The sequence below is a fragment of the Pristiophorus japonicus genome, chromosome 1, assembly GCF_044704955.1.
Source record: "Pristiophorus japonicus isolate sPriJap1 chromosome 1, sPriJap1.hap1, whole genome shotgun sequence".
NCBI classification, from domain to species: Eukaryota; Metazoa; Chordata; class Chondrichthyes; family Pristiophoridae; genus Pristiophorus; species Pristiophorus japonicus.
This window is the reverse complement of record NC_091977.1, coordinates 21,149,957-21,164,901: the sequence shown is the minus strand read 5'-3', so window position 1 is coordinate 21,164,901 and position 14,945 is coordinate 21,149,957. Positions and strand designations below refer to the sequence as shown.

Here is a 14,945-nt window from a genome sequence, read left to right as displayed (position 1 = left end):
GGTGCTGGATCCTCAACTATTTACAATCTATATTAATGACTTGGATGAAGGGACCGACTGCAATGTAGCCAAGTTTGCTGATGATGCAAAAATGGGTGGGAAAGAAAATTGTGAGGAGGGCACAAAAAAATCTGCAAAGTGAGTGAGCAAAAATTTGACAGATGGAGTGTAACGTGGAAAAATGTGAGGCTATCCACTTGGGCAGAAAAAATAGAAAAGCAAATTATAATTTAAATGGAGAAAAATTGCAAAGTGCTACAGTACAGAGAGACCTGGGCGCCCTTGTGCATGAAACAGAAAAAGTTAGGATGCAGGTACAGCAAGAAATCAGGAAGGCAAATGGAATGTTGGCCTTTATTACAAGGGGGATAGAGTATAAAAGCAGAGAAGTCCTGCTACAACTGTACAGGGTATTGGTGAGGCCACACCTAGAGTACTGCATACAGTTTTGGTCTCCGTATTTAAGGAAGGATATTTCCACTCGTAGGGGAAGCTAAAACTAGGGGGCATAGTCACAGAATAAGAAACTGAGATGAGGAGGAATTTCTTCTCTGGGTTGTAAATCTATGAAATTCTCTGCCCCAGAGAGCTGTGTAGGCTGGGTCATTGAATATATTCAAGGCGGAGATAGACAGATTTTTGAGTGATTAGGGAATAAAGGGTTATGGGGAGCGGGCAGGGAAGTGGAGCTGAGTATATGATCAGATCAGCCATGATCTTATTAAATGGCGGAGCAGGCTCGAGGGGCCAAGTCCTATTTCTTATATACTCCTGCTCCTATTCTTATGTTCTTGCGTTCTCTGTGCCGGAGTCGTCCCTTTATTTATTGGAGACTTGGCCTGGAGGGTGTTGCACTGGACTGTTCCATGCAATCGGTTTTTAAGTCGGTTCACGGACTCCAAGGCAGCCTGCAATTTCTGCGGTCTGGAAGAGTCCGTGTTTCATGTTTATGTGGAGTGTGTCAGGTTGCAGTTTTCCAATATTTGAAGGGGCTGCTTCTCAAATTCTGGTTGGACTTCAGTCCCACGCTCCTGATCTTTGGGCACCCTGTGCAGAGTGGAGCAGGTGAGTCAGAGGGCCTCCTCATGGGACTACTCTTGGACCTGGCCAAGGTGACCATTAACCAGTTCAGGCAGCAGGGGGTCGTGCAGCCCAACTGCCTGCCTCTCTTCCGCGGCTACGTTCGCAGCAGGGTGTCCCTGGAGATGGGAGCACGTGGTGTCCAGTACGCTCGTGGCCTTCCGCGAGAGGTGGGCACCGGAGGGACTGGAGTGCATCATTACCCCCGGGAACAGAATTTTAATTTAATTTGACTGTTTAAAGTTCCCAGTTAATTTGGAAATTTGTGGTTCTGGTGCCCTTACCAAAAGGGGGCATTTGATTTTAAGTTTCTACCAAAATAGTTGTAGAGCTATTGCATTGTGAGTGGCTTAGCCAGTCATGTGATGTTCACAAGACTCAATAAAACTCCAATCAGTTGGGTCCAAGTCATCCATGATGTATGCAGTTGTGAGCCTAGTGGATGAACTGGCAATGTGTACTGTGATTGTTAAACCTTTGTTAATAAACCAACTAGTTCTTAATAGCAATGTATTGCTATGAATTCTTTAATAAGAACCCATGAAGCAAATTCATTACAACTGTTGTAAGTAATGAGATGCTGCAGTGATTTCAAGGCTCTAACTTCATTTGTCTGTTGGCGCTGCCTTGTTTCCACTGGAGAACGGTACCTGAATTGGTTTTGGCTTGGACCCTGCTTTATTCCCCAGGGTTGTTCGAAACAATTCACAACAAGTGGAACTCACTACTGGCAGCTGTCTGTTGGATCAGATCCATTCAAAATAGATGTCAAGCACGTGTGTGCTTTTAATTTAGATTTTAGTTTTGCGAAGCATCTGTTCTGAGTGCAGTTTTAAGTTGCAGTCACAATTTATCAAACCATTTTACGGGACAGAACTAAAGGTTTCTTTTGGACAAAGAAGCTTTTTTGCAAAATGACCTTATTCCAAACCTGTTTTCCAGGCTCAAGCAGATGCACGAGCTGCAGTGCTTAAAGAGCAACTTGAGAAAAAGCGAAGAGAGGCCTATGAAAGAGAAAGGAAGGCCTGGGAAGAACACGTAAGAACTTGATTGTCCCAGCTGAAAGATTAATCCCTGTAACTTTAATCCTTGCTACTAGATTTATGCTTTGTAGCCAGACTCTGTCTCAATGTTAAACAATAGAATGTGAATATCTGTTGTACGCCTCCAGTAATTAATTTCTAAAATATTGATAGGGTCGTAAATACTTGGTAATTGTCCAAATGGTACATTTGTGTAGCGCTTGTTATGTAACAAAAGAGATGTTTGAGTGCTTTCCAAGTGGTTGATAGTGAGCAAGTACCAAGCCTTGGGGACCAGAAAGAATGGAAGGGATTTGGGAGGGGAAGAGGACAAACACCAGGTTGAAAAGTCAGCCAGTGTTGGTGGACCAGGGAATGTACTCGTGGACAAGGCTGTATGGTACAGACAAGGGGAAGATGTTATGCAGAGATTTGAAGGCAAGCGCAAGAATCTTCTCTGATTCTGTGGGACCTGAGAAGCCAGTAGTGAGAACTGGGTGATGGGGAGAGGGCCTTAGTGTAGGTGAGGATATGGGCGGCGAGATTCTGCATGATTTGTAGTTGATGGACATTCAGTAGGAAAGGAGAACATTGGAGAAGTCCTGCTGGAAGGTGATGAAAGTGTGTGTTGGGGTTTGAGTGGCAGAGGGGGAAGGATAGGGATGGAGGCGGTCACTGTTACCAAGCTGAAAGAAAGTTGTCTTGATGGATTGAATGTGGGGAAGTCAGCTGAGCTCGGGGCTTAATGTGTCACCTCCCAGGTTAAACTGGGAAGGAAGATGGCGTTGAGGGCAAAGGACTTTGTGGGTGTTGAAAATGGTCACTTCAGTTTTGCTAATGTTAAGTAGAAGGCCGTTTGGCTCGTCCAGGACATGGTGCCATTTAGGCAGTGGGAGACTCTCTTAAAATATGAGGCTGATGAAGGAGGTAGCAAGGGAGAGCTGGCTGTGGTCAGTCGACATGTTGAAGCTAACCCCGCGTATCTGGATACAACTGTAATATCTACTCCGATTTTAATCAGGAGATGCTTATTGTAAGTATCGGTATATGTAACATATTATGGTGACAAATGAGAACTGTTGATTTTGGAGTGGCTAAACTAGGTTATATTTTGTTTATAAGGTTGCTAACACTTAAATGGATTAATAATCTCACATTTAACAGGTCAATGTACTTTTATACCTTGGAAGCAATAACTTACTGTGGGTTTAGAAGAAAAATACAGTTATTTGGCTTAATTATTTGGTTTGAATGTTCTATTATCTAATTATCTGTTCTATCTAAGTGATTGGTTTACCATTTTCAAGTTAATTGCGGAAGGCACTTCCTGAAAGGTGAAAGCAGATTCAATAGTAACTTTCAAAAGAGGAGTTAGATAAATACTTGAAAAGAAAAGATTTGCAGGGCTATGGGGAAAGAGCAGGGGAAGTGGGATGAATTGGCTAGTGCGTTCAAAGAGCCAGCGTAGGTACAATAGGCCAAATGGCCTCCGATAGTACTACATGTTTCTCTAAGTCTATGTGAAAATAACACATGCACTCTCAAATTCTGCTCAGCTTGCAACAAAAGGATTTAAGCAGTTATTTGCAGCTACTCCCATAGCATCCGCTGCATCTTCATCCTCTTTCCAAGGGCGACAAGCATCAGCCCCATCTTCCAAACCCCAATCGCCAGCAAAATCCAGCACTCCGGCTATTTCGATGACAGCTGCACTGAAAGACGTAGGCATTGTAAGTGTGTTTTAACTTCTTTGCATTCCTTTCAAAAGAACTCGGCTGCACTTCTCTAATGTGACCTGTATTGTGTTCCTAACACAGATGAGGCTGCACGCAGGGAGGTTAAAGTAACAGTCTTTAATAAGACACTCCAGAGTGAGGAACAGGCCTTAGGGGCCAGCTTATATACAGTGCTCCCAAGGGATGCTGGGATCCCTTGGGACTTCAGGGGATTAGCTCCCTAGTGGCGGAACATGGGAGTGCATGCTTTACAGATACACAACAACCTGCACATGCAGTGGGATTGCAGAAGACCACTACCCCGCTAAAGGAATATTGCGCCCGTGTTTTTTGTTCCCTCCCCCCAAGGTCCATTTTTCCAAATCTTTGAATGCATTTAGCTCCTTGCTTGGGGAAGAGAGTACGTTCCACATGAGGCACTCTAGTGCCTTGACCCAGCAGTCGTAGAAGTTTAAGGGGGGTTATGATCGGTGTTTTCAAGATATTGGGCCCAAGTTTCCACACGATAAAAAACGGGCGCCCCTCCGAGCTGGGCGCCCTTTTTTCGCGCCTAAAAAAAACCGTGCTATTCTCGAGCGCCTTGCAGCTCCATGTCTGCCTGGCGCGGCGTGCAGGGGGCGGAGCCTACCACTCGCGCCAATTTTGTAAGTGGGAGGGAGCGGGTGCCATTTAAATTAGTTTTTTTCCTGCCGGCAACCCTGCACGTGCGCGTTGGAGCGTTCGCGCACGCGCAGTGTGAAGGAAGCATTGGCACTTGGCCATTTTTGTAGTTCTTTGTAGCTGTTTAATTTTTGAACATTTTTTAATAAAAGCACATTGCCATCAGCACTGAGGCTTCTTCCAGCAGTAAGAAGGCTGCAGGAAGCCTCAGAAGTTGAGCAGCCATTCCCGACGGCCTGCAGCCTTCTCACTGTCTCCTTCCCGCCCGCCGTCTGGAACGGCTTCCTCCCCCCCCCCGCTGCGTTCGGTCGATCGGGCCCGCACTCCCTCCCGCCCGCTGTCGGGAACGGCTTCCTCCTCCCTCCCTGCCGTCAGGAACGAACTTGTGAGGCTGGCTGAAGCACTTTCACACAGGTAGGAAGATGGTTTATTTAATCTTTTCTTTGCTTATAAATTTTTATTCAGGTTGGATTTATTTGTATAATATTTGTAGAAGTATAAATAAGGATTTATTGTCGAATTTAATGAGTTCCCTTCCCCCCCTCCTCCCCCCCCACCTCGTTCTGGACGCCTAATTTGTAACCTGCGCCTGATTTTTTTAATGTGCAGAACAGGATTTTTCAGTTCTACAAAAATCTTCTCTTGCTCCATTCTACTTTAGTTTGGAGTACGTTTTCACTGTGGAAACTTTGAAATCAGGCGTCAGTGGCCGGACATGCCCCCTTTTGAAGAAAAAATTCTGTTCCAAAGTAGAACTGTTCTATCTGACGAGAACTGCAGAAAAAAAAATGTGGAGAATTGCGATTTCTAAGACAGTCCGTTCTCCACCAGTTGCTCCTAAAAATCAGGCGCAAATCATGTGGAAACTTGGGCCCATTAAGGGGATCTGATAGAGTAGCTGTTTGGGGAATCCAGGACCAGGGCACATAGCCTAAATATTGGAGCCTGGCTTTTCAGGAGTAAAGTTAGGAAACACTTCTACATGCAAAGGGTGGTAGAAGTTTGGAACTCTCTTCCCGAAACGGTCAATTGTTAATTTTAAATCTGAGATTGATAGCTTTTTCTTAGCCAAAGGTATTAAGGGATATGGAGCAAAGGCAGGTATATGGAGCTCAGTCGCAGATCAGCCATGATCTCATTGAATGGTGGAACAGGCGCGAGGAGCTCAATGGCCTACCCCTGTTCATATGTTTCCAAGCAGTCATTGCTCTAGTGAGTAGTGAGGGGCCATAGACATTTTGATCCTGGGAGTAGCTCTCACAGCCGACCTTAATTTTCGCCTTACCCAATGACGATACATACATTCTATCAAGAATAGAAATCTGGAGCAGGAATGCTGGTTAAATCTTCTGATATGAAAACAGAAAATGCTGAACTTACGCAATAGGCGTGTCAGCATCTGAAACCAGGCAAAGCAGGTAATGCTTTGGCTGTAGAGCCGGGCAGAACCACCGTTCTATAAAGGGTCTCTTTCTGTCTTTGTGTGTGTCTCTCTCTCTCTCTCTCTCTCTCTCATAGAAACATAGAAAATAGGTGCAGGAGTAGGCCATTCGGCCCTTCGAGTCTGCACCGCCATTCAATATCATGGCTGATCATTCCCTCAGTACCCCTTGATCCCCTTAGCCGTAAGGGCCATATCTAACTCACTCTTGAATATATCCAATGAACTGACAGATAATAAATTGCAAATACTTGTACTACCTTCCCTTGAGGAAGGTGCATGCACATTGGAGCAATAAATGCTGGATCAAAAAGTTCATTGTATCCGAGTTAAACCTGCCAGGTGCAGCTCAGTTTGCTTGATACCTGTTTGTTTCCAAAAAATGACTCAAACTCAGCTCAAAGAGGAAATGCTGCACTTCACAATTCCAGACGACAACCCCTTGCCCTACTCAGGATCTGCAGTGTTAAAGGAAAGTAATTTCCATTCCTTTAACTGTGCTGTATACCTCAGGTGCTGTCAGGTGCCCTCTTTCTTGGTTGAAGAATCTACGCCTTCCTCCCACTGACACAAGGACGCAGCCCCCAGCTCGCTATACTGACTGAATGCCTCTCGTTTCTTGCCCACCAGAATTAGATCCATGACTAGATGTAGCGCTTCAGATTGATCATGACAGTCTTCCACTTCATTACGACAGTGTCTCTCTCTCTCCTTCAGATATTTGTAGCTGCTTGTTATCAAGTATTTATGTTCAAAGCTGTTCATTAAAGACACAAGCTATATAAGTTATTGGTGAGGCCACACCTGGAATGCTGCGTGCAGTTTTGGTTTCCATATTTACGAAAGGATGTACTAGTTTTGGAGGCAGTCAGAGAAGGTTCACTCGGTTGATTCCAGGGATGAGGCCGTTGACTTATGAGGAAAGGTTGAGTAGGTTGGGCCTCTACTCATTGGAGTTCAGAAGAATGAGAGGTGATCTTATCGAAACATATAAGACTATGAGGGGGCTTGACAAGGTGGATGCAGAGAGGATGTTTCCACTGATGGGGGAGACTAGAACTAGAGGGCATGATTTTAGAATAAGGGGCCGTCCATTTAAAACAGAGATGAGGAGAAATTTCTTCTCTCAGAGGCTTGTGGATCTGTGGAATTTGCTGCCTCAGAGAGCTATGGAAGCTGGGACATTGAATAAATTTAAGACAGAAATAGAGGGCCCAAGTTTCGAGCCGCGCCTAGAACGACGCAGTCCCGATCTGGACGCCCGTTTTTCACGCCACAAAGTGCGCCTTAGAAAACCCTCCGTATTCTCCACCACCCTGCAGGTCCTCTGGCCCTCGGCGCAGTGCAGCAGGAGCTGTAGGGGGCGGAGCCAGGTCCCAGCGCTGAAAACAGTGCCGGGACCTCTGCACATGCGCGCTACAGTGGGCACGCATGTGCAGTAGCTCCAGGCGCCCAAAACTGTGTGGGAGGGGCCGAAGCACGCAGCCCCTAGCCCTGGCCCAATGGCCTCACTGGGGCTACGTAAATAAGGCTCCTCCCACGGCCAGCTCCTGCTTCCTCCCGACCCGACTTGACTCCCGCCCCCGGACCGGACCCGACACCCGCTCTCTTTCCCCCCCCCCCACCGCCGCCCGGACCGGACCCGACACCCGCCCCACTTCCCCCCCCCCCGCCCCCGCCCCGCTCCCCCCCCCCCACCCCCCGCCCCCGGACCGGACCCGACACCTGCTCTTCCTCCCCCCCCCCCCCCCCCCCCCCCCCCCCGGATTGGATCTGACCTGACCTCCCTCTCCCTCCCCACGATCCGATCCGAACCGACCTCCCTCCCACCACCCCCCTGACCTGACCCAACGCCACCTACCTGTAAATCTGGTGCTGGGGACGGGCCCTGCCCGAGTCTCGGGCTCGGCCCGTTCAGCCTCCCTCCCCCTTCTCCTTCCACCCCCACCCCCCCAATCTCCTCCCCCCACCCAATCTCCTTCCCCACCCCCCCAATCTCCTTTCCCCCCCCCCCAATCTCCTTTCCCCCCCCCAATCTCCTTTCCCCCCCCCCAATCTCCTTTTCCCCCCCCCATCTCCTTCTCCCTCCCCCCAATCATCATCTCCCCCCCCATCTCCTTCTTCCCCCCCCCCATCTCCTTCTTCCCCCCCCCCCCGCTCCCCAATCTGCTTCTCTCCCCCCCATCTCCTTTCTCCCCCTTCTCCCCCCATCTCCTTTCTCCCCCTTCTCCCCATCCCTCCCCCTTCTCCCCCATCCCTCCTCCTTCTCCCCCTTCCCTCCCTCTGCTCCCCCCCTCCTCCCCCTCCCCTCGCTGTCAGAAACACAGACACTGACAGACAGAGAGTGAGAGACACACACACAGACAGACAGACAGACAGAGAGATAAAGACACTGACAGAGACACACTGAGGGGGGCATCCCAGCACGCTGTTGGAGGGCTCCCGGTGCTGCAGTCGGTAAGTAGAAAATGTTTTATTTATTGATTTTTTTTTGATTGATTTATTGGTTGATTTATTGATGTATTTATCATTTATTATTGATGATGGCTCTTTATTTGTAAAACTGAAGTGTTTAATGTTTGTAAACTTCCCTTTAAACCCCCCCTCCCATTCCCTACGCCTGATTTGTAATCTACGCCTGATTTTCTAAAGTGTAGACAAGGTTTTTTCGAGCGTACAAAAATCTTCACTTACTCCATTCTAAGTTAGTTTGGAGTAAGTTTTCACTCACGAAACTTTGAAATCAGGCGTAAGTGGCCGGACACGCCCCCTTTTGGAAAAAAAATTTCTGTTCCAAAGTGAAACTGTTCTAACTGACTAGAACTGGAGCAAACTAAATGTCGAGAATTCCGATTTCTAAGATACTCCGTTCTACACCAGTTGCTCCTAAAAATCAGGAGCAAATCATGTGGAAACTTGGGGCCAGACAGTTTCTTAAACGATAAGGGGTTATGGGGAGCGGGCGGGAAAGTGGAGCTGAATCCATGGTCAGATCAGCCATGATCTTATTGAATGGCGGAGCAGGCTCGAGGGGCCGTATGGCCTACTCCTGTTCCTACTACTTATGTTTTTATGTTCTTATAAGTCAGCAGCCTTCCGAGCATACAAACAGCGGACAGCTAGCTTGGGAAGTAAGGTCTTATGTGACTGCAGCTGTGTGGAATGTTGTAACATCCGCAGGGAATTGAAAACATAGGGAAATTTTTAAACATCTATCTAATACTAGTCTGAGGCTGCTTTTATCTTAAGCTCTAATACAATCATCTAAACACAGTATTATTCGTGTCACAATTTCATTCGCATAACCACCCATATATTTTTTAGGTATCCCTAATTTCTAAAGTGACAGCCGTGGCTCAGTGGGTCACCTCTGAACCAGAAGGTTGTAGGTTCAAGTCCCACTCCAGAGACTTGAGCACAAAAAATAGACTGAAACTGCAGTTCGGTGCTTGGCAAGTGCTACACTGCTGGAGGTGATGTCATTCAAGATGAGACATTAAACTGAAGCCCTGTCTGCGCTCTCAGCTGGACGTAAAAGATCCCACGGACATTATTTCATCGAAGAGCATGGGGGTTACTCCCCCATGTCCTGGCCAATATTTATCCCTCAATTAACATCACAAAAACAGATTTTCTGGTCATTATCACATTGCTTGTGGGAGCTTGATGTGCGCAAATTGTATGCCACGTTTCCTGCCTGACAACAGTGACTACACTTCAAAAGTACTTAATTGGCTGTTACACGCTTTGGGAAGTGCTGAGACCATGAAGGGCGCTGTATAAATGCAAGGCTTTCTCTCTAAAGTACAAGGGCAACTAGGGATGGGCAATAATTGGCATCCTTGCCAGCGACAGCAACATCTCAAGAATGAATACAGAAATAAGAAAAGGGTCACAACAATAATAATTCTTTATTCTTTTTCTGATGTCAGGATGGAGAAACACCAACAGTCAAAGAAATCTCAGAGGAAATTAAAAAGCCTGGCTCGTCCATTATTCAGGTGAGAGTTCGACTGATGCATAAATTCTAAGTTCAATAAAGTTTAACGCTGCTTAGCGCATCCCATTAGCGCCCTCCCCCGCAGGCGCTAAGGGGTTAGTGATCGGGCACGCCGAATGCAGTGACGCCCACAAACTTCAGTGCCGGTTTAGCGCTCGTGCCAACTCTTACCGCCTGGGTCTTTAGCGCCTCGCAGATCATGACGTCATAAAGTGCGCAGCGCCCCATTACCGCCGTGGGTGTGAAATTGCCTCCCGTCCCCTGCTATATCGCCCGAGCGTGGACAATGGCGGGAAGAGGAGGCTTTGTCAACTTGGCTAGCCGCTTGGGGACTGCTAATTAAAGGTAGGCCAACCTTTATTATTTGCACCAGTCTGCTGAAAGTTTTCGATGTTTCATTGCTGCAAGATGTCCAAGCGCTCCACTTTGTGAGAGTGTTTGGGGCTGTAATGGCAGTCGCTCAGGTCGCCTTGCAACACAGAACTGCAGACAAGTAGGTTGTGCAGCATCCTTGGCCCTTCCCTTCAAGCGAGGGGAGCAGCCTTTGATACCGTTAGCAAAGCGCTGCAAATTGTTCAGCGCTCTGCTGCTACCGCCCCGCTCTCGGACTTTAGCGCCCTCAAAGAAGTAGTTAGCACTTGATTTAGCGCTGCACTTCCCTCTTGGAGTGGTAAAGTTGAATTTCCCGGCAGGAGAGAATCATTCGTGCTTGCTGCGACTTTTTCTACTTTTCAAAAGTTTGCGCCCCAATTGGAATTTCTAGCCCTACATTTTGATTAAAGACTAAATTACTTTTCCACCAGCGTTTTGTGTTGGATTACATATTTTGTTATTGCTCACATTTGCTCAGAGCACAACATTCTCATTGCCACCTTTTTTTTTTAAAAAGTAAAGTTATATAAATATTTGATGCCATATTGCGAAAGAGCAAGGGGAGTGGGACCAATTGGAAAACTCAAAGAGTTGGCACAGGCACGATGGGCCGAATGGCGGCCTCGTATGCTGTATGATTCTATGAAAGGAAATTGCAGGACTTTGGTCAGAGACCACAGTAGTGGGATTAGCTTTTCACTGCTCTCGCATAGAAGGGCACAGAATTGACTGGTTGAATAGCCTACTTTTTATGCTTTACACTTTCTAAATCACCTGCTTTACTGATTCTTTGTATACAACTCAGTACAAATCATTATATTCATGTAGTCTTGTCTCCCTCTTCAGCAGAATGGGTCAAAATGGTGCAAATTGATTTATTTTTAACGTGTCTGTACATCTCTGCGTGAACTGTAATACATTCTTTATATTGCTTGGCCATTGTCAACTGGATAAAGTGTAGAATTCATCCTGTTATAATGTGCACTCCAACATTGCATAGCTATGAAAGTTGCATCCCTCCAAGTCTCCGAGAATTATGCTGTTACTGATAACAATGTGGGTAGGGTACGGAGTGGGGAGAAAGAAAGGAAGAGTAATGAACCAAGAGTTCTATCATACACTCCATGATCAAATAGACATTTGAGAAAATAATGGAGGGCTTTAACCATTCCAAGCATTTACCAGTTTTCACATGATTCCACTTGAAAAGCAATAGTGCCTATCCAAATTTAAGATCAAAATGCTAGCATTATAGACAAATTTAAAATTTTAGTCCATCAAACCCAACTAATTTTATAATCTTAAAAAGTGAAACTCATTTTTTTTTAAGCCAATAATCATCACTTTGGATATATGCACATTACAGGGCTGTCTCCTCACAATACTGCAGTTCAGGCATAGACTGAGAATAGATAGAATGTGAGAACATAAGAAATAGGAGCAGGAGTAGGCCACCTAGCCCCTCGAGCCTGCTCTGCCATTTAATAAGATCATGGCTGATCTGATCATGGACTCAGATACACTTCCAATCCCACTCCCCATAACACTTTATTCCCTTATCGCTCAAAAATCTGTCTATCTCTGTCTTAAATATATTCAATAACCCAGCCTCCACAGCTCTCTGGGCCAGAGAATTCCACAGATTTACAACCCTCTGAAAGAAGAAATTCCTCCTCATCTCAGTTTTAAATGGGCGGTCCCTCATTCTGCGTTTGTCCCCAAGTTTTAGTTTCCCCTTTGAGTGGAAACATCCAACTTGTCGAGGCCTCTCATTATCTTATATGTTTCGATAAGATCACCTCTCATTCTTCTGAACTCCAATGTGTATAGGCCCAATCTACTCAACCTATCTTCATAAATCAACTCCCTCATTTGAGTTGTTAAACCAAATATTGGTGCGACACGAAAGACTAGGGGGCCGAAATTGCCCCCATCTTTAAGGTCCATTACCGCCTCCAAGAGGCCATAATGGGGCGATAAGTCCTTTCTGACTGGGGGTCGGTGGATGGTCTGACCCACCCGAAATTGCCTCCGCACCCGCTTGCCCACCCCGTCGGGCACGCGCCGACCTCTTACTGCCCGCGGGCGCGGAGCTGTCACCGCTCGGTGCCCCCAGCAGCTTTTCCTGGCGGGAAGCTGCCAGTGACTGGTCGGCACGTCGGCCCTGCAAGAGAAAAACGCACCGCCGCAGACACCGTTTTATTTTAATTGTCGGCTGACTCTGAAGTCGGCCCGACAATGGCGGCCACAGGTTCAGCGGGGGCCACCAACAGGCAGCCCAGCACCCCCATCTTGTGTGCTGGGCTGCTGGCCTCCCTAGTGGCCCAATGGGTGCCACCAAAGTGACTGTCGAGCTTGCAGCGGCCCTCACCTTTAACTGAAGGAGAGGGACATTGCTACACATCAGTGTTACGCGGCGCACTAACGTCATCAGTGTCGCGCTGATGACACCGCCCGCCTTCCGTCCCACTCCCGACGCAATTCCGCCCCTTAGCCGCCCCAATCACCGCCCCGACGATTTGCTACAGTTAAAGAGGCCAATTTCCCTCTATTCTCCGCCCCATGGATTCGGGCAGAGAATATTTATTTAATTCGAATTATCTGCTCCGTTTGATGCGCAAGGCAATTTCTACACCGGGGACTTAGTTTAAACATCTGGGCCTGGATTTTCCATGTGATTTCACTCAGATATCACCTTTAATTAGGGCGGAATCAAATAAATTGATACTAAAGATCGCAGAATGCATCAGCATACGTGAGTTGCACTCATAACCACTTTACATTGGAGTGACCACGCCCCCAGGTTGGAATGGTGTGTTTCTACCGATTGTGCCCGTTCGGGAGGGGGTTCATCACATTGAGCCCAGATTCTTAGGTGCACAGGCACCAGTGATATCGTGAATCCAATGTTCATCACCTGACCTTCAGTCAATTAAAGCCACTGACCCAGGTCTGTTTCTCTCGCTGCTGCGGCAAGCACTTTAAATTCAGTCAGTTGATCTGTCCTTGGTGCACGAGACTGTGACCAGCGCTCAGTTGAAGCCACACAGGTGTTGTGCCCTGCTGCAGTAATTAGTTAATTGAAGACCCTAGTAACCGGCGGTCAATGGCAGCCACGGGCCCTGCTGCTGCAGAAATCAAAATGGTTATTTTCCTTGCAATCCCACTCTTCTTTGTGAGGCTGGAGGAGAGATGGGTTCCAATCCCTTGCTTACGTTGCTTGATTGTGGATCATTAGGAGAATTTACATTCAGGCGTATGCTAATGAGTTTGCGTAGAAATGTCAGCGTAACTTCACCTATGTCCTACGTTATCGCGGAAAAAATGGCGCACAGTCCATCTCATTCTAAATGCATTTTCCTGATACTGCTCCTAACAGAAACTCTAGGTCCCGAACTGTAATTTTAATAATCTATCTCTACAATATTCTTTGGCCTATTATTGAATTAAAAAGTTGATTTTTATTCTTTATTTACATTGTTCTTAAAAAGAAACAGGCCCTTTGTGAGATTTCCTCATCCTCTATACTTGTGACTATGCGCCTCTCGAAGTTGGGACTTGGGTTGGAATGTAGTTAGCTAGAATTTTGTACACGATTTGTCTTTTTTTTCCAGAAGGAGAAGCAAGAAATTTTGCGCAGGTTAAATCAACACATTAAAGCTCAGGAAAACAGTGATTCCGATGCAACGTCACACGAGGAAAGTGCTGAAACTTCTAAAGACGATCACAGACAGCCCGAAGAACAGTTTGTGGGTGGTCCTCACTCTGCAGGAGAAAGAAAAAAGTGGGAAGCGGAGCCCCCGCCTGTGATTCCTCTCGCACAGCTCACACTTGAAGAAACCTGCTCAGGGATAAAAGGTGAGAATAAAGAAGTGTTTACAGCTTTACTCAAAAAGCCACTGTGAAGAGATACTGGGAGGAAAATTGCGGTCGGAGGCTTCCGTCGGACCGAACGCCTCTGACCCGAAAAAAATCTACGAAAATACCTGGTGGTCCCGGAGGAATGTAGGATTCCGGTCGGAGGCCTTCATTCACTGCGCAGCATACGAGGACATGTCTTCCAGATAAATCCTGGAATCACGTGAGCCTGGACCACCAATCACTGTCATTGATAATGGGAGCTTTGATTTTACGAGCTCCCATTACTATCAACGCAAATACCCTCCTAAAACAGGAAACACAACACAATAAATTAACAAAAAAAATCTCACATATTTAAAATTAATTGAAATTGAATGTAAGTAAATGTTTTAGAAAAAAAAAATTTATTGGGAATTTTTTTTTAATAGGGTTAAAAATAAATTTAACTTAATGGACAGATTTTTTTAATGTAAGAATGAATGATTAAATGTAATTTTTCTAGGTTTTAAAACTTTTACGCTGGTAAAAGTAAGCTATACACCTGAAGGACATTCGCTGGGCAAGAGTTAGGCAAATAGCCCAATCTCTGCCCCGCGGATGTCATCCTGCGTAGGATCTGTCTAAATAAATTTTGACAGATTGGAAAAGTTGGTTCTCGGCGCATCACGCGCCAAGAACCGGCTTTTGCAAGGCCTCTTCAGGTGCATGCGCACATCATACATACTGGTGAGGCCGCACTTTTCGGTCCATTGAATTCTACCCAGAACTTTATT

The 14,945-nt window shown here is 46.5% G+C and overlaps 1 protein-coding gene across 8 annotated transcripts in view; it reads left to right on the top strand.

Annotated features, from left to right (window-relative positions):
* Nucleotides 1-14,945, top strand: part of nek1 (NIMA-related kinase 1) — a 226,766-nt gene that overhangs the window by 131,665 nt on the left and 80,156 nt on the right. For 7 of the 8 annotated variants that reach the window (XM_070878030.1, XM_070878068.1, XM_070878050.1 and 4 more), the window contains 4 exons: nucleotides 2,023-2,118; nucleotides 3,659-3,832; nucleotides 9,872-9,940; nucleotides 13,926-14,169. In XM_070878030.1, the coding sequence (XP_070734131.1) occupies nucleotides 2,023-2,118; nucleotides 3,659-3,832; nucleotides 9,872-9,940; nucleotides 13,926-14,169 (583 nt within the window). The remainder of the gene's footprint in view (nucleotides 1-2,022; nucleotides 2,119-3,658; nucleotides 3,833-9,871; nucleotides 9,941-13,925; nucleotides 14,170-14,945) is intronic. The other variant, XM_070878021.1, reaches the window with a different exon arrangement.